Source organism: Strongylocentrotus purpuratus, unplaced genomic scaffold, assembly GCF_000002235.5.
Source record: "Strongylocentrotus purpuratus isolate Spur 01 unplaced genomic scaffold, Spur_5.0 spur5_scaffold_7, whole genome shotgun sequence".
NCBI lineage: Eukaryota > Metazoa > Echinodermata > Echinoidea > Camarodonta > Strongylocentrotidae > Strongylocentrotus > Strongylocentrotus purpuratus.
Window position 1 is genome coordinate 39,345,853 of NW_022145613.1, and position 24,554 is coordinate 39,370,406.

At 36.2% G+C, this 24,554-nt stretch overlaps 1 protein-coding gene across 1 annotated transcript; it reads right to left on the reverse strand.

Annotated features, from left to right (window-relative positions):
- Window positions 1-1,057: 1,057 nt before the first annotated feature.
- Window positions 1,058-23,367, reverse strand: LOC105441389 (trace amine-associated receptor 13c-like). Its single transcript, XM_011672461.2, has 2 exons — window positions 21,094-23,367; window positions 1,058-1,938 (listed from the first exon to the last, which is right to left on the reverse strand). Exons 1-2 carry the CDS (start codon window positions 21,958-21,960, stop codon window positions 1,669-1,671), a joined length of 1,137 nt encoding a protein of 378 aa, XP_011670763.1. The 5' UTR covers window positions 21,961-23,367; the 3' UTR covers window positions 1,058-1,668.
- Between the last annotated feature and the right edge of the window lie 1,187 nt (window positions 23,368-24,554).

Consider the following 24,554-nt stretch of genomic DNA (forward strand, 5'->3'; position numbering starts at 1 on the left):
ATTAATACATGATAACATTCAATAATTAGAGCGAGGACAAAAAACAGGAGATAATGATGAAAATTGACACATTTCGACACATTAACTGGGAATTTAATTAAAAAAATAAAAAATAATCTATCATGAAATGTATAAATTAGTCCCCAACATTTCTAAGTTATTGTAACAATGCTACACTGACTCTTCTCTCTCCCTGCACCTAAAAGTCGAAACCATCCCCAAGATTATCACATTACTTCATGCATTGTCCTTCCGCTGGATCGTTGCTTCTGCAAAGTGTTTGCAATCCAGAACCGTTCACAATATATGGCAATTTTCTAGAATAAAGCTTTTATGTAACTTTTTTTTACGGACAGAATGCAGAAACAACACTGGTGCTGCTTAGGGTATAAGATTGTTCCAAATCCAATACAATATTATTCTTTAGTTGATGTAATGATAATGGATGCTGAGGTAGCCAACCTTTTTATGAAAGTCACACGCAGTTTATTTTTGGATATGAAAGAGTCATATGTCTGAAAAATTAATCGTTATCGTACAAGGAATGAAATACCTCGTTCCTTGCAACGTATGCCACTTTAATAATGTAGTAATTTGTAAATGAGGAAAGGTTTCCTATAGCGATGAAAAGTACGGATCGGGAGCGTATTTATATTATTATATATTATTTAGTGGAACGAGGGTTACCTTTTATTTATCTCCTTGTCACTATCGCAAATTTACACTTTGATTTACCTTAATTAATTTTCATCATTTGTAGTTTCATAAGGAACAGTTCAATACATTTCTAGCTAGGTTAGAGCGATAAAACGCCATTCTGTTATCTGAGTCCAATATCCCCTTAGTTTCATATTTAAGTTTGACTTGAGAGATGTTTTACGACATCCCATTGTGACCGATCGATGAACATTGGAGAAAATGTCCATGATTTCTGAGTATGTATACCCACCTTGAATAACGTATTCTAATCATCTAAACATAATTATCTGTATATAGTTCAAACTAGCCGATGTACAAAGTGGCCCATTAGCCCCCCCCCCCCCCCTACATACACCAGTGGTTCGGATCAAGTGGTTAGACAAACTAAAAGTAACATATACGATGACTTTATAGGGAATTAACCACCTGAAGTAAAATATGTTTCATACATTTACCGAATTACTTCATGACTTTACAAATTCCTCTCTTTTACGTCCACGTTAATCGGCTCTGAAAGGACATGAGAAACGCGAGGAGTTGTAGATTTATAACATGAATTCTTTGTATTTGGTTGAATCGCATGACGGGAGACATAACAGTATTCAATCACTATCATGAGCAAGATGGAGTCATTGCCAAGAATCTGATGATCTACCAGTCCCATCTCCCGCTACCGCTGGTTATTGTCCAGTATCTGATGATCTACCAGTCCCATCTCCCGCTACCGCTGGTTATTGTCCAGTATCTGATGATCTACCAGTCCCATCTCCCGCTACCGCTGGTTATTGTCCAGTATCTGATGATCTACAAGTCCCATCTCCCGCTACCGCTGGTTATTGTCCAGTATCTGATGATCTACCAGTCCCATCTCCCGCTACCGCTGGTTATTGTCCAGTATTCTGATGATCTACCAGTACCATCTCTCCCTACGGCTGGAATCTCATCCTTTCCTACAAGATGGAGTTATCTTTAAGTATCTGATGATCTACCAGTTCCATCTCCCTGTACGGCTGGAATCTCTTCCTTTCCTTCTATGTCCACATGAGGGTGCACTCGGTTTCCTTGCCGACAAGCAGATAATAACTTCACGACCTTGCGCCAGACTTTTCTCCGATATTTTCTTCTGAAGAGACCATACATGAGTGGGTTGATGGTCGTAGTGCTCATGTATAAAACAGCTGATATGTAGTCAAAGGTCGGCGAGAACCCTACTTCGAAGTGATTGCACAGGACACAGATCTGAAAATAAAGAGACAACCAAAATCGATGTTTATATGTACGTAAATATATTTACCAACCGAACTGAAGTGTCCTGTTGTCATGTAACATTGTTACATGCGAGCACAATCACAAAGCAATTACAATACTCAAAAATTTCTTATACCCCCTTCACATACACGGATTTTGCTTACGAGTCCTTACGGATCGCCAATTAGTAGTCAATCGCAAGCATCCGTAAATAACTCGAGCACAATCACAAAGCAATTACAATACTCATATATTTCTTATACCCCCTTCACATACACGGATTTTTCTTACGAGTCCTTACGGATCGCCAATTATTAGTCAATCGCAAGCATCCGTAAATAACTCGCTTATATCCGTAAATAACTCGTTACAACTCACAACAACTCGTAGACACTCTTAAGCATCCGCGAAAGGAGAGGCAATTTTTTTGACATGTCAAAAATCTTCTTACGATTGTCCACGGATTGATTTGTCCGTAAATAGCTCGTAAATGGCTCGTAACAATCCGTAATCATCCGTAAACCGCTCGCAACAACACGTGACCATCCGTAAACTGCTCGCAAGAATCCGTAAATGACTCGTAACAGATTTTTGTAACGATTCGTTACGGTTAGTTTACAATTTGTTTACGGATTATTTACGAATTATTGCGAGCAGTTTACGGATGGTTACGTGTGCTTACGTGTTGTTTACGGATGGTTACGTGTGCTTACGTGTTGTTTACGATTTTATTCGGGTCATTTTACGATGGCGTTATGGATTGATACGGGTTATTACGAGCATTTTTAGATGTAGTTAAGAGTACTTTACGAATAGATACGTATACTTTACATATGCTTACGAACTGTTTACGAACTGGGGAAAGGTATAAAAGCTGCAAATTCGAACGCTTCATTTTCAGTTGTTATTTTTTTGGCTAAAAATCGTAAGGACACGTAAACAGATCGTAACTAACACGTTAGTTACTCTTAGTTATCCGTAACAACTCATAACAAATCGTGGACTGTTGCCGTAAAAAACATCGTAATAATTCGTAAAAATCCGTAATAACCCACAAAAAGCTCGTAATAACTTTTAAACCGGTCGTAAAAGTGGCCAAATCGTAAGGATCCGTGAAAGATCCGTGAATTTGTGCGATCCGTAAGGACTCGTAAAAAAAAATCCGTGTATGTGAAGGGGGGTATTAGCTTAAATGAAAAATACTTGCTTAGATATTGGGGCAATGTTATCGAATTACAGTTAAACTATACCTGTATACTTAAAATAAATCGGAATGAGATGTAATAACGCATTTGTAATTCTACTTCTAACTTCTCTCTGTACATATATTTTCCTTCTTAATCCACACCTCCTCGTGCCCACTGTGATGTGCAGAATAAAATCGTTAATTATTATGCTGAGAATCACCACCAACCATGAGCTTCTGTATCTCCAAATTGACTTCCATAATTAGAATAGATTTCTAAACTACCCCCCCCCCCCCCTCCTCTGCTTCTATACGGGTATGTTTATATGTATACTTCTGCAATGTCTGTCTGCACCTTTCTCTCTCTCTCTCTCTCTCTCTCTCTATATATATATATATATATATATCTCACATCGTTTGATTAGCTTATGGAGGTTTTTTTCAATTATATTGTATTGTCTATAATTATATTGTTTATCTTTCTCTCTCTCTCTCTATATATTTCTCACATCGTTTGATTAGCTTATGGAGGTTTTTTTCAATTATATTGTATATAGGTGACCAGAATGTCAGTGATTACAATGATTTGCCTAATCCACGTTACAGTAACTCCGTTCACAATTACCCTTTTCACACCATGGTAAGCACACCATACGATGGTGATAGCAAGCGATGTTCGCTATTTATCGTTAGTTAGAATATTCATCTTTATATTCTCTTCGGCTACTTTCATGAAGCATATTAGGCTTATTAATATAATGTCAGTCGAATGAAAATAAACAACTATTTGTACCTATGGTACTTACGACTAACGAAACTGGTTTATACTGTAAATCTTACAGTTAAAATCTCAGTCACATCACCGAGACTGATACCAGACCGACAAAGACCAAATTAAACATTTCATATTACATCAATTGCCCTTCGGTTTGGGGGTATAGGAATGGAATCGGTTAGGCGGTGTGTGAGGGGTTACAAAGTTATAACCTCCTTATCGTTCAATCACGAAAAAAAGAAACGAGCAGCTAGTGTAATTTTCTTAATCAATATGTACACATCGATTTCATGTTTCTTTCTGCCAACGCTCGATTTTAAAACTCTAATCCTATCCAGGGCTCTCAAACTCTTCCTTGACGGTCAACATGTAATTTCCATGATGCTAAAAGGTCCGAAATATGGGATGCCATTCACGCGAAATTCTTACGGTCATTCGTGTACATAAAATGAATATGAAATGTACTATTCATTGCTGGTGAGCCGAACTCTAAGCAAACACTATTCAATTGTGTTTCAGACTGAGACAATGTATTCCTAATATTTACATTAATGACACTAGTCATACTGAATTAAATGAGGCTTGTTTTAGGTCTATATCTTATTGCAGGAAGCTTTAAAAAGAAGAAGTAGAGCGTCCTGGGTTGTACCAGACTTTGAGAAGTCCTGCTCTAATCCTTCTGAAACATGGAGGTAGTGTCACTCAGAAAGAGAATCTATTTATTAAGGCTCAGTGACTGAATTTCGATTTCGTATTTTTAAATTGATGCCATCTTATGTCGAAATGATATTGCCCGGTGTTCTACTTCTGACGATCATTCTATCAAGTTTTTCATGTAACATCAAGATTGCTCAGACACAAATTAAGTACTTGTAGAGAATATTTGTAAAAATGTCAAGTACTTGTTAGCAAATATAAGATATACACTACTTGTCCGAGAATATTTCAAAGATAGTACTTGTCTGAGGATTGATTATGAGTCATGTTACTACTTTCCTGTTCGGAGAGATAAGTATTTAACAGGACACAAAAGTAAGATGATGTATAGGGTATGGAACGAAGTCAAAACACCTTACTGTCGATCCGAGTCCACTTGAGGCTATTATATGAACTAATAAGAGCAATCTAGATTTTCGCAATATTTTTGCTTGTAACATTTTCTGAAACTTAAAACATTCTTTAAAAATATGGTAACATCTTTTCACATTATAAATTAATTATAAACTCTGTCATCTATGAAATATATCCTAGAATAATGACGGGGCCATAGAAGGATGTGAAAAAGAGTTCCTACATTAGAGTCCACCGGAGTAGTCGTAGAATCCATAATTATTATATCTTCTTGGATCTCTAAGCAGCGTTCCCTTGGCACCTTTTATGAATCATTGACTTATTCAAGCGCCCTCTTCATATATAAGTTGGTCATTTCTATATGCTCCTACTAACAAAACAAAAAGTGCTATTCAAGAAGCGTAACATTAATATTTGAGTCTAGGTCAAAAAAAGAACTGACGTAGGTCAGTATGTAAACGTACCGTTTTGTGTGAACCGTTGTAGGACATATCCTTACTGAGATGTTCTCTTATCGTAATGTAGCATGAGCTCCATTTCAATCCCCCCAGTCCTTACTGATATCTACAAAAGTCATGGCAAGTGTATTAGGTTATCAGCAGACGACGAATGTTTGTTTTTCATAGTCATCATGCTCTGTTTTTACGTCTATTCCCTGTCCTATAAGTGTGCACGTCGCCTAGCAACACGGATGAACATTTTCAAGTAGTTTCTCTACCTGTCAAGAGCGTTTATGGCATTGTGTAAACAGTCAGCTTAAATCCCAAACGGACATACTTACTAATCCTTTTCTTGTTTCCTAAGTCTATCAAGCTAAAAGAAAGAATATGAAGGAAATTAGTATTTGATTCCCTTTCTCAGTGTCTCCTGTCATTTCCGTTCTCATCTCTTCCTCAATTTATTTCATGCTTAACATCCTTTTGTCCTGTCTTCCCACTCTCTTTAGTCTAATTCGGACGGTTCATACGAAATCTATATGACCCTCTGACGAAGATTAATTTCTAGACTTTTAGCGTAGGCGTAATCCTCAGTTTTAATCACCTTCGTTTCTTTCACTGCAGTTTACTGCTTTATATGCAATAGCATTTTAACAAAGATTATTTTTACATTAATTGCTCGGGTATCAGAATTTTCACGTGATGAAAATGCGCATTATCCCAAATTGTTTTGTAACGATGTATTCCATTCTATATACATACATGACAGATGCGCATTTTCGATAGAGAAAGGCTTTCTATCTATAGAAGTTTTTTCTTAGAACAGATTTATGATCTCCTCCCAATTTAACGCAATTTGCGCATTTCCAATAGAGAAACACTTTATATCTATATTACTTTTTTTCGTGGAAAAGATTAAGATATCTACCGGATTTGTAACCTCCTCCCAATTTAACGATCTATAGAGTGCCTTATTTCCCAATCGATCAATACTAATCCAAGTTTAGAATCATGAAACAGTAATTGGCATTAAGTTGAAAATGAACTCAGGTCACTAATTATGGAGGCGCCGCAATCAGATCATCAAGAGTCCATTATGCTGATTTCGCACTTCAATTCTTGTTGTTTTTGCTCTCGTTCGTCTTCTCAACGGCGGTATACAGCTTATTCGAAGATAAATTTATTGACTTGAAAACCGGAGTAAACTTAGTAAGAGAAAGCTTGCCTCCCGGCAATCCACAAGTACTTTATTCATAAAGGAATGTTGCATTTAGTAGCATCTTACTCCGTTTTGCGTTTTCTTCGATAAACTTGTACTCGTCCATTTCACCTCCAATTTCCATCTGTTTACCTAAATTTATCTCGATTTGTCCAATTCAACCCCCTTTCACATTAATGTGGAAAAGGTCTTTTAGTTTGGCCACCCCCTTTTCTTTGATCATGAGGATACTTATAAATCCATACAAAATCAGTGTTTCTAAAGGATTGAGTGACAAAGTGGTCACCAAATCACCACTAATAAACGATCGGAAATAATAACATTGCATTAGTTTATGTCTTTTTGTATATAATAATACATGTACTCAATAATTGATATCTTATTATATTTTTCATTATCTTTCTTATATTTGAAAGATTTATTTTTAAGAAGGTGACTAAATCTTTATGTAGTCTTAGGTTGAATGTAACTATACCAGGGAATCATTTTCCAAATAGACTGGTCAATTAAAACCAACAACCAATATCTATTATTAGATATGAACTCGAATAGAACTTTGTTCAAATTTACGATTCAAATTAGTATTTCTGTCCACCAACAACGAATTTTGGTTGTTATAAGCATGATCAAATTTGAAAGGCCGAATAGAAAACGTAAATGAAAAGGGAGAAAGAAAAAGGAAGTAGGATAAGAAGATGTCATGACAAAATTCGATAGAAGACAAGAAGAATGAAAATAGAGGAAAACCGTAGCAACTTAATAGAGACAGAAAAGATCATTATAACGATAGTCAGACTGACAATGCTACGAATAACACTTTTTGTTATCGTTTCTTCAATTAATCGTTATCTTATCACGGACCTACATCTAAAAAAAACCATACAATATAATAAGGTGTCGTAAAAGCAAGCTGTCGCAGTCACGAAAGGCCGCAATATACACGGACTTTAGATAATTTATTTAGAACCATCTGCCTTCAGAAGATGGTTCTTGAAAGAGGATCTGAATAATGATGGACACTCAATATATAATGTATGACCAGTGGTATGCTAGTCGATGTTTAAACGATGACCCTGTTTACTTATTCATTTCACTGCTGACTTCTGATTAATACAAAAAGTCAGTAAGGATCTATCAAGAGCAGCAAGCAAAGATTAATGATTAATAACTACCGCACCTGTCCCATAGATTTAATCCATTGAAAATCCCAATATTGATATGAGATTTCTATAAATCAGGATGTGTTCATATGGTCTTGTACAGTAATGCCTTCAAGTTTGTTTTTTTACTGACAGTTCTTTCAGTGCATTATTGATACAAACTATTGATAAAAATTATATACCATGATTTGATTAGCTATCATAAGTGTTGCCATTTGTAGAGATGTCGTGGTCTAGTAGATACGTCACCGGACTGTGGATCACATGGTATGCGGTTCGAGTCCCGCCGCGGCAATAATGTCCTTTGGCTACATTCGTCACTCTCCGTCCAAGTGTAGTAAATGGATTTTGGTAGGAATTTATTCATCGAATACTTTTAGCGCTTTAGAAGTTTAGGGCAGCTGGGCTAATACTAGGGTAATACTATTACTTTGTAGTTGCCTTAGACATTCCTTGAAATTGATACGTGCGCAATATGAAGGTAGCTTTTTTTTTTTTTTTTTTTTTGGGGGGGGGGGGCTTGGCGAGGTTACAGGGGGAGAGTATTTTTCCCCTTACAGAAGGTGATAAAGTTATCGTTGTAAGGGCATCTTGGAACCTGATCATGCCCTACCCACCTACATCTATCCTTGAAGTGGGGCTCACACTCAAACAGCACATGTGCTTAGTTAAGTCAGGTGACAGTTCACACGGGAAAACCGATGAACGTAATGTAGTTTTGAGTTTTTGTTATGTTGGCGTCCATAGGGTTTTAACCGTTTACCCTATCCCCACAACAATAGTTGTCCGGGGTAGTTATCCCGGGTGGTTATCCGGGGGGTTGGATGTCCATGGGTTAGGTGTCCGGATACGCCTGAAGACCTTGTGTCAATACATACACAACTAAGCTGACGTAAGGCCTATGTGGTTTCTGAAAAATAAAGGAGGATTTGAAGGAGCTCACGAGGACAATTGTAGAGACGGCAAAAGCGAGATTGACATAAATACCCCAAACACAAAAGACACCCAAAATCTTGTTCACAGAACATTACAATTGATAAAAAAAAACAATTGCAGTAAACTGAATCATATGCTAAGCTGAAATTCAATCAATCATATATCCCTGCAACACAAACGTCAATTTTACAGTTAGTACTCCAATTTCTCCAAGCAGAGAGATATAATAATGACAGCTTGGTCTGTACAGTGGATTGGTTTAGGGGAGGCGTTGTTTCGTCTTGTCCTCATGATTTGACCTATTCAACGTGACATCACGCCGGACTAACACCATGAGAAACATAATGTAAGGCGGTCTTTATAATGTTAAAACGGAGACAGACTTATTATACGGCATTTACACATGGGACGAAATTACATACAAGACAAGTAATGTAACACACAAAGAGATTAATGTCTTGCAAGTCGGAGGCTTCAAAACCATTAATCGGAAATTGGGAGTTTTTTCCATAACAAAATCCATCAAGTAAGCAAATTTTGTCATTCGAAAAAAACAATCTTTGAATCTTTCCCATGCATAATGTCCCTTCAGAGGTGTTTTGATTAGCAAATTAGAGCCAAAATAATAGTACGTAATCATAGGGTAGACGGGTCTTTGGTGGAGAAATTGCAACCCGTTATGTACCTTACTTTAATAAATTAGAAGATTTATTTAGCCTATCAATCTAAAACTGTCATTTTGAGCATAAATATTGAATTAAATATTATCTTCGGGGTTCGAAATAGCTCACAGGGAATAGGGACGTCATCACATCGTGACAGAGGTGCCATTATGATTTATTTTGTCTAGCATTACGAATGCCATCGCTAAAGAAAAGATTTTGCAAAGCATTCGATGTTTGCACTCTAAACATTGCAAACTAAACATTTTAAAGCAAATTTTATGTTCATTCATCCATTCAGTGCAACCATAAGTTGGATTCCAACCTTTCACAAATTGTTTGCACAAGTAGGTCGATTTAGTTTTTATTTGGAGGGTCAGCGTCTGACTAGGGTAATAGCAATTCATTGTCTGTGTAACATGCCCGTGCTATGTAGGATGGATTCCCATTGGTATAATTCACCGACTTCATTTTCAGCTGCTAGGTAGCCCTGAAACCTTTTCAAAATTGGTACATTTGTAATACTGATTATAAATGTCTGCTTTACAATCCTGTGATAACCGGGTCTTCCACATTTAGACAACAGACTCTGTTTCTGTAGGCAATCTCATTGTTAGGATAAAGAAGTATCGAGGAAGAGACAGATCACAGTCGAGCTTCTTGATTAGAATATTGAGGCACCCTAGAAGCAGGTGATTCATTGGATTGCGGTGTAGATATGGGGGGGGGGGGTGTGATATCCCATTTATAATTTCTGTCAGCGGTAAGTGAAACACTATTACTTTCAGCCCTTGTCATCAAGTTTTTAAAAAAACTGACAAACTGTTTTTAGCCTCGTTGACAGTTTCTTTTAATTTTAAATTTCTCTTTTCTTCAAGGAAAATGTTTTGCGAAATTGCTAGTACATTACACTCTCCCCATTAACATCGTGTTCCGATCCTGGAGAAGTGAAATCACAATTCAAACTTGTTAGTAGGGAATATCGAGTGCACCATCATCATTTCTCTATAGTTTAAAACGTTATAACGTTAATTAAAGAGAGGAATTCGAACGTAATTGTGCTCCTGAATTCCACCTGATTTATGTTTAAACGCATTCTGAATAAGAATATAGCCTCAACAAAATGTTTTTTGTTATTATGGTTACGAAATAAAATAATTTGGTTTGATATTTTATAAATCTATGTTAAACGTTGCCATTCCGCTTGTTATCTCTCAAGTAACAAAGACACATACGCACACACACACGCACACGCATCACACACACACACGCACACGCACACGCACACGCACACGCACACACACACACACACACACACATTCATCATCAATGGAAATACAGCCAGCGTATAATAAACTTGAAAATTGACAGGTATGTTTCAATATCAGAGCAACTTTGTATTGCATTGTGGTGGCTATTTTACCTGATAGCTAAGAAAGCTTATACCATTAACAGTCACACCGACCTACATGTATATTCAATAGAAGTGGGATCAGCGTACAATTTATAATTGGAGCCTCAGCAGAAAATTAGCATATCTCTCATCTGAGGTTCAACGATTGCAAATGGTCTCTCGAGCTTCGTTTTCTCTCAGGAAATTAGAAATTAAATGAGTTTTTGTCTGAAGTCATCTTGTTCTAGAAAACTCCTTTTCTACGAAATCTACGGGTCTCGAAGTTGACACAAAACGTAGCTCTGAAGCGATTATGGTAAAGGTTATTTCTGAAACCAATAACATCCCACAGATGATTACAAAATGCGACCTACTTCAGGATTTCAAGGAAGGCTGGTGCATATATATATATGATCAATAGATAAATTGATATAATTGGAATTGCGTGTTAAGGATAGGCGTGTAGAACTCCACTCATTACATTAGCATACAAGGACAGTATAAATGACAGCACGAAGAAGAAATAACATTTCTTGTCGGCAATTGGTTAGAAATATTATTCGATGCCGTGGTATATCTCATATGACCTAACTATATTATGTATAAAATATTTTTGTCTACTTTTATAAGGTTACCTTTCGGTTTGTTTTGCTGGATGATACTAATTTCTTAAGGATTGTATATCAACAAAAGAGTGAAATTTATCGTATATCAATACAATTCAAATTTGAAAAAGTGTACCGCAACAAAAGTCCATTATGTGTATTTTTTTTTCTTTACTTTACCTTACTTTCAGTGAAGAAACTACAAACGTGACAACACTTAACGTATCAATGTAAATGTTGAAATGGTGTATAGAGACTCAAACATGAAAGTATTGATGTTATTTTTAAATACAAAATTATATAATCCAGGATATTTTACATGAATGAAGCCACATACTCCTGACATTTTCTCTATTCTATGTTCGCCTGAATTTACCCTAACCATATTCTTCCGCAGAGGGAAAATATGTTATGCATATAGATACACCAAGGCGTACCCCCTTCAAGTTCCTTGCGTATGAAGTCCATGCCTCTTTCCATGTATTAATATGAAATATGAATTTTGTTTATGCTCCTCTGTATATACCATTTCAATACATATGTACTAACTGTAGAGATGCAAGGTCATCTCATCATGTCGAATACTTGATGTTAATAAACCATTGAATCATTTACTAACCAATACAACAAGTAAGCTAACTTTTAATTATTACGTCCAACAGATATCAACACCAAATATTGCATCTGCAGATTAAATCAAATTTACTTACCATGTTAACCATTAACAAAAATATTGATTTACGTGATACTTTAACTTATCATATCAGACATGTATTACATGCAGGGGTGGCGATTTCTTTTCATGACCGGGGGACGAAATGCGAGGGACAAGGGAGCATAAAGTGAACGAGAGGGGCGAAGGTGACTCAAGTGACTATCCCTTCACAGGTTATGAAGTTTTGGTGTATTAAAAGATTACATTCCTTAGCAAAACTATAGTAGAAAAAGCAATAATTTTTTTCCCACTTCACTTTTACTTTGTCGTTAATAAGTGTACAGTCCGAATGGTTGTAAATATTTAGTAAGCTTTACTTGTACATTTTGAAGGATATTATGCGAGGGAGCGGAGCGACCTAGTGAGAAAATATTGTATTTTTATTAATCTAAACGCTGCACTCTTGGGCCCACCAGAGCCTAAAAGTGCGTTGCAGTCTTTAGTCAGTAATTACGATACATATGTTTGCACTTTTTAAATTTTCCGGGGGAGGGGGGCGATCCCCTTAAAATAAATTGAGGGGAACGTGTTCCCCCCCCCCCCGTCCCTCTGGGATCGCCGCCCCTGATAACATGATCCTTGAGCGAATGGTAATTGATTTAAATGAGTGCACCACACCATCGTATTAAGGTTTGAAATTTGCAAGATTTGCTTTTGTATCGAATAAATTACCCAGGGATGAGAAAAACTAATAGAAAGTTTGATTTATATATTCAGGTCATCTCATGGTGAAATACCAGTTCAATTAATTTGATAAATGCGCATGAACACTGCGCTAGATAAACCAAGCTATCTTACCATTGATGCATAAAAGAGAAGTGTGAGCTGTCAGTCAGTTATGAGTATTTACACAAATTAATTCCAATGCAGAAAATAATTTATAATACGACAAGTTTTCATTTAAATTTATCAATCATTACTCAAATGTGTTGAAATAACTTTGAAATAACGTTCAATTAAACTGAATTCTATTTGAACTTGAATTTCATATTTTGAAAGGAATTGAATAAAAAATAATTCTGTTCTATTTGTATTTCAGAATGCATCTTATAATTTACCTATATACCAAGGTTTTGAATTAAGCGTCCACCATGCCACTGCTTCTAGTTCTCACGGAGACAGATGCTAACTTTTAGAATTTTTTTTTTCTTGCATATTTTGAAACTTTGAAAATGCTTCCATCTCAGAGGCTTTTTTTTCTGGTGACACTAGTGGCTTCCTGTATGCAAACACAGTCGATCACTCTTCCACCTGTACAGGGATCGGTGCAAACTGGCCACATAAACCTTCATCTCCCACATTCAGATTTATGTCTAATGAAATATCCTTTCAGTAATCTCTTTTGCTCATTTTCAAGTGTGTTTATCCTTTTTGATGACATTTAACTGTAATGATTTTTTAGGGCAAAGAGCTCGTTCGAAAATTTTGGGTAGTTTATCTTGCGTCTTCCTATTCAAGATGGTGCAGCAACAGTATTGTAAATGGAAATTAATAGTTCACCTAGAGAGATACTTTGCTCTGTTACATAATTCATAACCGAAACTATGTCAGAAAGTCTATATTGAATATTAGAGACGGTATCATTAATCGCGATATCTATCCTGACTGCTGTTATAAACGGTACTATGCCCGATTTGCAGGCCAAACAAATGAAAAGGTTAATTCCATCGGCATTTGAAAGATAATACTTGTTTCGGTGAAAATGTCACTTTTTCATTTGTTATTTGTCTAGCAAGAATTTAGATGATTTTTCATGTTTTAAGACGTTTTCTTAATTTCCTTTAAAAAGATCACATGTGTTTCTTTAAGGACACCTTAGAATATCTGGGACCGGTAGGTGGCAAATGTAAGTTCAGAGCCACATCATCAAGTCAGAGAACGAACGTGTTTGTCCACCATTTTTGATGTATCAGTTTTGTCACAAATGTCTCCGCGAGGGGTAATTTGTGTTCTACGGTTTCGAGTACGTCTAAATTAGCAATGGGTTCAAATGCAATTAAGCAAATGTATAATGTGGAAATTTAGATTTAAAATATAATGTAACTAACAAGCGTGGAATGTACACAACTTGTATGGCCAGGTATGGCGAGAGTATTTTCGGTCAGTTAGGTTATTACCATCATTGTCTTAAATATGTGTGGTGATGTGCTTTTAATGAATAATGCATCAATTTCTAGATTTATTTGGTGGCATTAACAGTAAGATTTGAGAAGTTTTTATTGTAAGAAACACTTCAATTTAGAAAGTGGGTAAATGAAACAGATGTTGGTTTGTATCAATTTTACATCAATAGATGATACAGTGTGAGAATATTTGGACTGGAGAGCTCATGATTGTATTTTCTTTATTGTAGTCGAAATATATAAGGACAGGTTTTTTTAGAACAAATTATTACACAGGCATTACTTAAGATGAGATTGGAATGGATATTCAATCTTTATTGCAAATATTCATTTGACATTTAAAGTGAATTGATAAGAAGTACATTTACAATTGGTAAATACAAAAAGAGGATTTTGATGCAAAGTTGCAAACTAAGGATATACCTGTTTCACAAAGTCAATATTTAATGGTTTGTGTATTGGTGATTAGCAATCGCAAGACAACGATGCTAAGGATTTCTTCATCTTTTATTTGTCATACAGATTGAATAAACACTCGATTTATCGAGGACTATCCGATTCAACAGGACAAACTCGACTAAGTATTCCTTCTTTCCATGATCCAATACTAATTTAGAACTTCCCTCAAAACGAAAGGGCTTACAAATGTCTTCTTGTTGGAAAAATAACGACCGTTAGTTGTCGGATCGACTTTAGGGATTGCAGTCCTTTTAGTAAATAGTCTGATTGTCAGACCCTTGTACCGAATGGTCGTACGTTTTGTGCTGCGCAAAGATTCAATCAGTTTAATGTTGGCCATTACAAGAAGTGGGTTATTGATGTACACAAAATGCTCATGTACCCTTTACAGCACATTTTATGTATGTTATTACCAAAGAAAAAATAAGTCAGTCAGTCACTCATTAGTGTCTGACAGTGCAGTCTAGAAAGTCATCGGGTTTCCTTGCATAATTTGAATACTAGGACACTGCTAACGTTTAAATTTCACGATAGGACATACTTGACATATTCATAATTCCTGCAAAGTTCTACAGAATTTGATGTTGGCTGCAAATGGGACATAGTACCTTTAAATGACATGCTATTTTGTTACCGAGAGCATCGGTCTCCTAGCAACCGGAGACAGTATACTGCTCATCTGATCGCACAGTGGCGGAGCGTTGGTCCCTAGTCTAACTTTTGATTAGACATTGGTTCATTCGTATTTGAAGGTGGGACAGGTCCTATCGTCTTCTTTTCATTTTCACTTTCCCCTTCTCTTTCCTTCTCTATCCTTTTCTCTCTATTTCTCTCTCTTTCTTTTCTATTTCTAACTCCTTTTGTTTCATGCGAAAAACAAACAAAATTTTCAGTTTAATAGATTATCTGCAAGAAAGGGAACGTATTCAAATTTACAATAAATGTTACTGAAATTATAAAGACCTAGCATGGACAATGAGTTAATTAATGGGTAAGATAAATGAATTGAATGGTGTTGGGAAGAGTTCGGAACGAGGAGAAAAGACACACTCCCTTCCTCATCATTCTCTCTCTCTCTCTCTCTCTCTCTCTTTCTCTTATGTCTCAGTCTCTGTCTCTCTTTCTCTCTCTCTCTCTCTCTTCCACTTTCTCTCATTTCAGCTATTCATCTATTTTGTCTCATTCCACTCTCCACTTTTTTCTTTTTCGTATGTCTGTCTTCTTTTTACACCCCCTCTTTCTATTTGTGTAAGTCTTTATAATGTAATCTATCCCACCGTGTAGCGAGCTGCTTTCTACCTGCCTGACAAAAATGCTGAAACGCATCCACATGTATGTCGTTTCTAGTTCAGGTTGTAAGATTTATCGATTTCCGACTCACCATTGGACTGTGAAAGGTGAGATTGACCGGATGATACAATACGTATAGATCAACACATCCAAAGGTTAAATGAAACCAAGGAAAACGTAAATGCAAAAAATAGACGCTTGTTGATCGGTATTTCTATACCAATGAATATACAACAGTAGCTTTTTTGTGTGGAGGTTTGTGTAGCACTTTCCGAAGGGCACCAGAAAGGTTATGGGAAAATGTTATTCGGCTAGGGAGGGTAGACACTGACTTTAAAAAGAAAATGTATTTTGAAGTATTGAAACTTGGCATGGAAAAGGAATATAGAGCTTAGGTCGGGATAAAGAGCATTGATTTTATATTATGTATACATTACGATTTTCGAATGTTAAACCCTTTGAGACCTTTTTATAAACTATATTCTATTTGGGGCGCAGAATTACGAGCGTATTGTAAACCCTGAAAAGGAATATAAGCCTGATGCATTTTACCTTGCGTACTGGTGTGGGGGCGCTTCAAGCGTTCAAGGATCATGATTTTCCTTCCTTTTCTCCCATTTCTCTTTCTATCTTTCGCTTGTTTTGCACCCATCCAAGGGCCCACTGTCCACTCCCCGTAGATACGCCACTGTTCTATGACTATGATGATCTTTTCTTATGCTGCTTATCACCACGATCGAATACCGTTTCCGTTAATACCCGTAATATCACGAGTACCTTTAATATCAAATCGCCTAGTAGGTTACTTAATTGCGGTAATGATTCTCCATCACTTTGTACATGATGACGATTTAAAAACTTTACACTTTTAATGCTTCTACATCGAAACGTTAGTTTTTTCTCTAATATTGCCTTGTCGACATTTGTGTCACCATTTTAGAGTGCGATTGAACGAAGTAAAATAGGGCTTTCATCGCTCATCTCGATCGTTCGCCGTTGGTAATTGTCTCTCTCCGTCCCTATGTATCTGTCTGTCTTTCACACATTCACACACGCAGACACACACTTATATTTTTTCCTCTCTTTTTCTCTTTTTGCCACTTTCTCTCTCTATCTTCCTCTCTGTTTATAATTAATCTACTCTATCTCTCTCTCTCTCTCCTCATTATCTTTTTTTCTCTTTCCCCTCCCCATCTACTTATTATATTGCGGGTAAAGCGACTTCCATAATCATAAGCAATATTAACTGTGAAAAAACGCAACTCCTTCTCTGAGGTTAAGACAGTCAGGTATTCCGGAGTTCGTCTCTCATGATGTGGTATTCCTTTTTCTCTTCTCCTGAAACCTTCTATAAAATTGAGATCATTTTGGCTTGTTTGTAAGGTTAAAGGTATGTGAAGCAAAAGAAAGTACAGCAAAAGTGATCGATATCAGACATAAAAAATCAAAACCAATGCAACATTCTTTGAAGCATTAGAAGGACTAAATATATCTAGCAATCAATTACACTTAACCACCATCGATGGATTCCAATGTGTTATGTGGCTTTAATGGCGTACGCAGGATTTTTTCAAGGGGGGGGGGGTAAAATCGGCCCTTCGCAACGACTTAGCCAGCCGCTGAATAAGCGGGGGGGGGGGGGTAAGAGGACACTTTTTTTCAAGGGGGGTTAAACCCCCCCCCCCCCCCCCACCCCCCTGCGTACGCGCCTGTGTGGCTTGCTACCGTTCTTTTACAAAAACATTATTGTGCGATGATAAATTGGTAACTAATCAATTTGGTAATCTAGGCCATACAGGAATTATGAGGACCGATAGGCCATACATGTAAGATGCTTTGTTTTCATCCTTGAGGCTATTAATAGAGATTTATACATATTTGAAATGAACAGAAAAACCCATGAAAATATCATTTGATTTTAGTTAATGACTTGTTTTTAGAAAATATTACGAGGATTAAATGGAGATCCTATGTACAGATTGTACTTTTAAAAGTGTTTGTAATGTTTTTATTTGATTATAAATGGTACATTATATGGACATAACCTCGATGAATAAGAACGGCCATAATGTATTTCATTGATGTTCAGCTGATTAAGCGCTTTCAAAGCGTACTATGTTCCCCCAAAACGATAAATGAAAACTGTAGGCGCAATCCACTGCAAAATAATTATCAAAATTTCGGGAAAAAGGTGTTTACGAACGCTTCATTTCATATTTCAGGACGTACAGCTGTTCAAATTATTGATCAAATATATGATCCAGGAGCTCTATACATATAGTAACATAGTCAACATAGATGAAATGAGACACGGCCAATCATGTACAGTCTCATGGCTCAAATTAATCATATGGTTGTGTCTAAAAACAGAGAACGCCTTCTGAACACGGTTTTTGTAATTTTTCGCTTCGTCTCAGCTGCTATTTTTTCTTCGCTTTCCATAGATCTTTCCTTTTCTAGAGTTATTGCTATTTTTTTTTAAATACAAAAAGCAGACCAATGAATGGATAGAAAAATGCTAAATGCTTCTGTCAGGTGTGCTCCGGTTTTTCACGAGTGGGATTGAGGTCAATTAGAATGGATTTCTTTTCAACTACAACCGTATACTGAACAACTTGGGATGAGAATAAACAGAATTTTATCGGTTACTAAAATGTCAGGGCTATCAGCCATATTGAAAGAGGTCTTGAGTGAACTGAAGTCATAATAGCATGAATACATGTTCAACTGGAGGTCTTTTATTTAGTGCAACGAAGAGAAAGGCTGATGATATCATATTAAGGATTGATGTTTTATCCTTTATTACTCGGATCATTTCAGCTATATCAAATCTGTCTGCGACTTGTCGTTTGGCCAGCTCTCTTTTAATGGTAGCCTTGAACAATCAGTGCAACTAACGTTGCTAAAAAACTAAAGATAATATCAACGACCCTTATATTTATTTTTGGGGAGAGAGGTCTCTAACTACTTCGTAAAAAAACATTAGACAAGAAGAGCAACCATCCGTACTGAGTATATGGGATTTGGGGACAATGTGGGAAGCACTGCGGGAAATGAAACCTGTAACAATAGGAGCAAGATTATTATCACATTTATATTTACTCAGAAAGTATACGCGAACTAAGATAAGGGAGATGTAGTAAAGGGTATCATATCAATCTTCTTCAGTTTTCTTTTGATAAGAATTACGTGCCCCTACCCCTCCCTCCACCCCTACCTTGCCAGGAGAAATGGCGGTAAGGGACACATTCTTGTACATACGGGCCCTCATTACCATAAATAATACCAATGAAAGGAGGGGTTTGAAACATTGCAGCTTCATATAAGAAAACGCCATCGTAATCTTTGAGAACATTATTAACTTATTAAATTCTCTTTAAAGGAAAATATATATGAAAACAAAGCAACATAATACTTACATTTATAAATAGTTGTATCCTTAAAATGAAAGGACACTTTCAACAATGTTAGCTGAGGGGAATAGTAGCATCATATGATAATAATCTAATAAACGATCAGACTCAGTGGGGTATGTGTATGAATGTTATTAAGGTGCTTGAATTAGGAAGGACGTTACCTTTAGCTTAGTTCCTTAAATTTATATATATTTGTATATATATTCATACTCGTAATTCGCACTTTTATTGTTGGGGATTTCAATGTTTTGGTGTATTTGCTATAAGCAAACTTCATTTTAAATGTAGCGACGTTTCAATGGTCACCGTTTGCACATGCACATGCGATGCCGGATTCCACACAAAAATACAACGATCACAGTTTGAAATTGTTTTTTATCGGTGTACTTTTTCAGAGGGTGGGCTACAGGACTTGGCCTTTTGCTCCTTATTACATCCCTCGTCTGTCTCTCTCTCTCTCTGTCTCTCTCTCCCTCTCTCTCTCTCTCTCTCTCTCTCTCTCTTTATTCGCCAATGCTTCTTTAAATTATCCAGTTCGATATCAATATGCATTCACCTGTATTGTGCGTTCATATTGATCATTACATTCTAACGCCCTAACGTATCTAAGTATATTAGAAAATACATAATTGATCATAAGGCTATTATTTAGCATTCATTTCGGGCAGCGCCAGGAGCGTCACAACGTAACGGGCATGTGCGCTATATAAGAAGCCACCATTATTATTGTTATTATTATTATTTCAATAAAGACAAAATAACTTCCAAAGCACGCTCTTCTTTTTTCGGAAGCTGAATAAAAAAAAGGCAGGGTCAGAGAACAAGGATGACAATCTAGAGCAAGACGTGAATCCCTGCAAGCAATGGTTATAATGATATAGGGTACAATAGGGTCTGAAAAGAGAGTGGAGAATATGACCCCTTTAAACAAAGTAAATGGCCGGAAATTAACGTGACAAGGTCAATACGATGATAGCTTGGGGGTCAACAAAGAGACATTAGATCTACTATTACATGTGACATATATTGAGATTGGTTTACAATCACATTAAGCTCTGAATCATCTTCACTGCACAAAGCTTTCTTGCATGCTACAATGCATCGTAATGTGGCGCCATTTATCTATTCATCCAAGTTCATACACCGGGGTATTTGTATTCTTATCTCTCTATCCAGTTCTCTCTATTTCCACCTCTCTCTCTCTCTCTTACTCTCTTTGTCTGTATATCTGACCTTCTTTTATTGCGTTTGCTTAGTTTGATGAATATTTATCTCTCACCCCCATCTCTCTCTCTCTCTCTCTCTCTCTCTCGACCTTTTCTATTCGTCACCTTTTTGAGTATTTATGTATATAATGTATAACACTAAATTGTCTTTTCTTTCGATATTTTTCATATTGCAACATTTATTAATGATAAGGCCTTGGTCGGGCTATCATTTAATTATGATTATAATCTCATTACCAATTAATCAAGATCTCATTAGAAGGGTTTTCCTTGATTTCTCATGTTTTGTACAATTTTTCCAAACAAACTTGTTCGATGTGATTTTATGTTGTTCCTATGGACCTGATAAAACCATCAATAAGATAAAAAGTGGTCCAGAATCAAGGCTCAAGAACATTCAGGACAAAAAAAGACGGATAGATAAATCGTGAAACATAAAAATAGCAGGATTTTATCTAGGATGAAATGCTTACCTCGTATGGAATGACTGTGATGACAAAGACAAGTGTGATGCCAACCATAAGACGGGAGAATTCCGCAGATACTCCGCGTATCATATCTACTTGTTTGATGTATTCATCCCTATTCCTAGGGCACACCATATCAATCCTTTGTCGCATCCGTCTCATACAGCGTATCACAAACACGTTACAAAACACCAGAATAACAATGTTAGCAAGACTCTCAACTACTGTAAGAATATCGTAAGCTGTATAAATCACTGAGGTCCAATGCACTGTAGTGTTTCTATATGTAAAGCAATAGGAAGTTGTAGATAAGTTGCATGTATGTGGTATGGCGTAGACTTGACCAGTCACTTGAAAAGAAGCCATAGCAAAGGAGTAGATGATTAGGACAAAGATGGCGATGAATATACGTTGTAAAGTTACGCTATTATCATAGAAGAAAGGTTTAAGAAGACTGAGGTAACGTTCAACACCCATGAAGATGACAACGAACCCTGAGAGCCGAAGACACATCGTACTGACAAAGTCAGAATAGAGAAGACTTCCAGAGCCTCCTATCCAAGAGCCATATAGAATAGTTACTATCCAAACACTTTCACCAAACAAGAGTCTAGTCAGGTCTGTAGCACAGAGTACCAATACTAGAACGTTGGGTATGTTATAACTAGTAGGAACATGCTCTTGTTTCCTGCTAAACCATATCAAGATTAGAGCTCCTACATTAGCTGTCACACCAATCACCATAGAAAGACTTATCCGAATAGAGTCAGTTAAAGGATAACATACATGTAGATCTTCATTGAACAATGTTGGTAGAATAACCACTCCGGGAGGATAGTTCTCCATCGAATAACATGCATCATCCAAGGCCATCTTTATCACATGTCCAATATTCACAATGTGTGGATTCACTCCAAGCCTGTAATGTAACAACAATAAGGAGAGTCCGTGAGGTAGATATATTATTTTAATTGTTAGATGTTCAGGTTTAGATCGGTGTACTTTCCCTGTCGTAGAAGATGAAGATCATATCAGGATAGTTAGAATCATTTACACCGTTGTGAATATTCCATCAAATGTATTTGCATGACAAACTGCACTTAACCTTTCATTTAATCAGCAACTAGTAGGAAAGAGTATCACTATTAATGTACACGAGACGGCACAATGGGATCATCCAGAAATGAAATACACAGATATGTCTGATGAAGATCGTAATTCAAATCCAATCTGAATCCTAATGCTAAGTTATATTCTTGTTTACTAACTGATTTTCTTCCGGATTTGTGTGGAGAACGCGCTTCATCTCGCGGTCGACTGGAATATTTTTAATTTCCGAAATCGCATTCCTATATCGATCCAAGTATGATGAATTACATTTTTGTCGTTTTGCTGTACATGCCAAATATTTGCCTAAGCGATCAATGCGTGCGTAAGCCCAGAGGCAGCAGAACAGCAGGAGTCATGCTAGGGGAAATGGCGATCAATATTATCGATGACATGAAGAAGTTATACTAAAATCCAATTAGAATATTTAAGATGTGCATGTCCATCTAAAGATTGGCAGAGTAAAACGAGCTCTTCACAGATAGTTTCCGTGTCTCCTTCAATCTCCTATCAAGACAATTCAACTTTTGCTCTGATTGATTTCGTAGTGCTTGCTATCAACCTCTGATTATCTTGATTTAACGATACTTGTTATCCACCATTCAAGCCGGATCGTATGCTCCAAGATCACAATTCATACATCTGAACTCTCTGATCGAACGAAACAATGCAAACAGACAATATATCTCAATAGCTTGAGCACAAAGCTGAAATACCACTTACACTTCTGATATTAGAGAGCCCACTTTGGTAATTCACTTCTTGTTTCTTGGGATCAATGACACGAATACAAAGTAAGAGAACTCAAATGTAAAGAAGATAAATACAGTTGTTACTAGTGCTATACGCTCTCGGACAAGCCTCCTCACTCAGTGGATGGCGTCACGTAAATGCTGAATCTTTGTAAGATTTCACTAGTGTACCAGTGTCCTCATTTTATTAATGAGCTTTCAAACCTATATGCGGTGGGTGTTCAATGCTTGATTGCAAGGAATTCGCCTTCAGAGAATAAATATAATAATGGAGATAACACCAATCTAGTGTATGACATGAAAACTAATTCAGGAGATTCATATCTTTTAAATGTAAATGAAGAAGAAGGAAAAAAAATCGATAATAGTTATTAATGTACTGAGCGAGGCGGGAAGATTCGCCGGCAATTCGCTCGAAGATGTCGTAGACGAAGCTGTTCAGAGATTTTTTCTTTTTTTTAGTAATGAACTATATAGATGCCTGATTATTCATTTAACAGAATTATTCTGTTAAATGAATAATCAGGCATCTATATAGTTTATTACTAAAAAGAAAAGAAAAAATCTCTCTCTCTCTCTCTCTCTTCTTCTTTTCTCTTTCTTTTGTTTGTTCTTTTGATGTTGGTGTGTGTTTTGTATACTGTTTTACTTGTTATGTGTTTAAGTATTACGTGGGACGGAGGTAGTAGGTGTTCTCTTTCACTTTTTTTTTCTTCTTCTCTTTCGTCTTTTGTCTTTTTTTAATCATAACCCTTCCTTTCTCTCTAAAGAAAATTTTAAGAAAGAAAAAAAAATTGTGGAAAAGAAAAGAAATATTTTGAAATTTATATATGCAAACTAGTCGAGGACAATACGAACTTTTTTTGCGATTTGTTTAAAATGTGAAAATATAATTTGATTTATGTGAATATTTTTCATCTGTAAATGTGTAACTTAATTTATTTGTAACTTTGTATAGAAATGTAAAAGTTCACTCGCAAATATATTTAGACCTATGTGAAGATTTTGTAATTTTGTATACAATGTTATAAATTATGTACAATTTTCTTTATGAGAGAAGAGAATAAAAACCCTAGAAAAAAAAACATCCTATTAATTTTCAGATCATTGTGATGGTAACTGGATTTTATGTATGAAAAACATGGTGAAAATTGTAACGTCATAATAGTAATTATGAAATAGTGAAACCAGGGAGTCGGGTCTCGCCAGCAAATATAGCAACAAAATGAAACAAACATTGGAATGCATTTACATCGCTTACATGAGAATCAACAATAAAACACATTAAGGGGATATGGTCATCATCGTTTTTACATTATGATATGGCAATGTGATAATACCATGTAAATGACCATCATGTTCGCTTTTTTTTTCCCACTTACGATTCTTAGAAAATGTATTAATGTTTAATATATATTGGAATGATCTTTATTTAAAATAGTTTAACTTTTGGGATTTAAAACTGTCAAGGTATTTAATATTGATGATGCTGTCATGTAGTCTATTCATGTCTATACACGTACGTGGGAAATATGAGAACTTGAAGGCATCTGTCCTGCAGAAGGTCTGCTCTAATTGCTGACTATTGCTAACTGTGATCGATGAGAT

Bases quoted from the DNA above. Each gene is read 5' to 3' on its own strand.
- LOC105441389 (XM_011672461.2), bottom strand. From the start codon at position 21,960: ATGGCCTTGGATGATGCATGTTATTCGATGGAGAACTATCCTCCCGGA. The intron at 1,939-21,093 runs GTAAGCATTTCA...CTTTATTTTCAG, and splicing joins TCACAGTCATTCCATACGAG to ATCTGTGTCCTGTGCAATCA.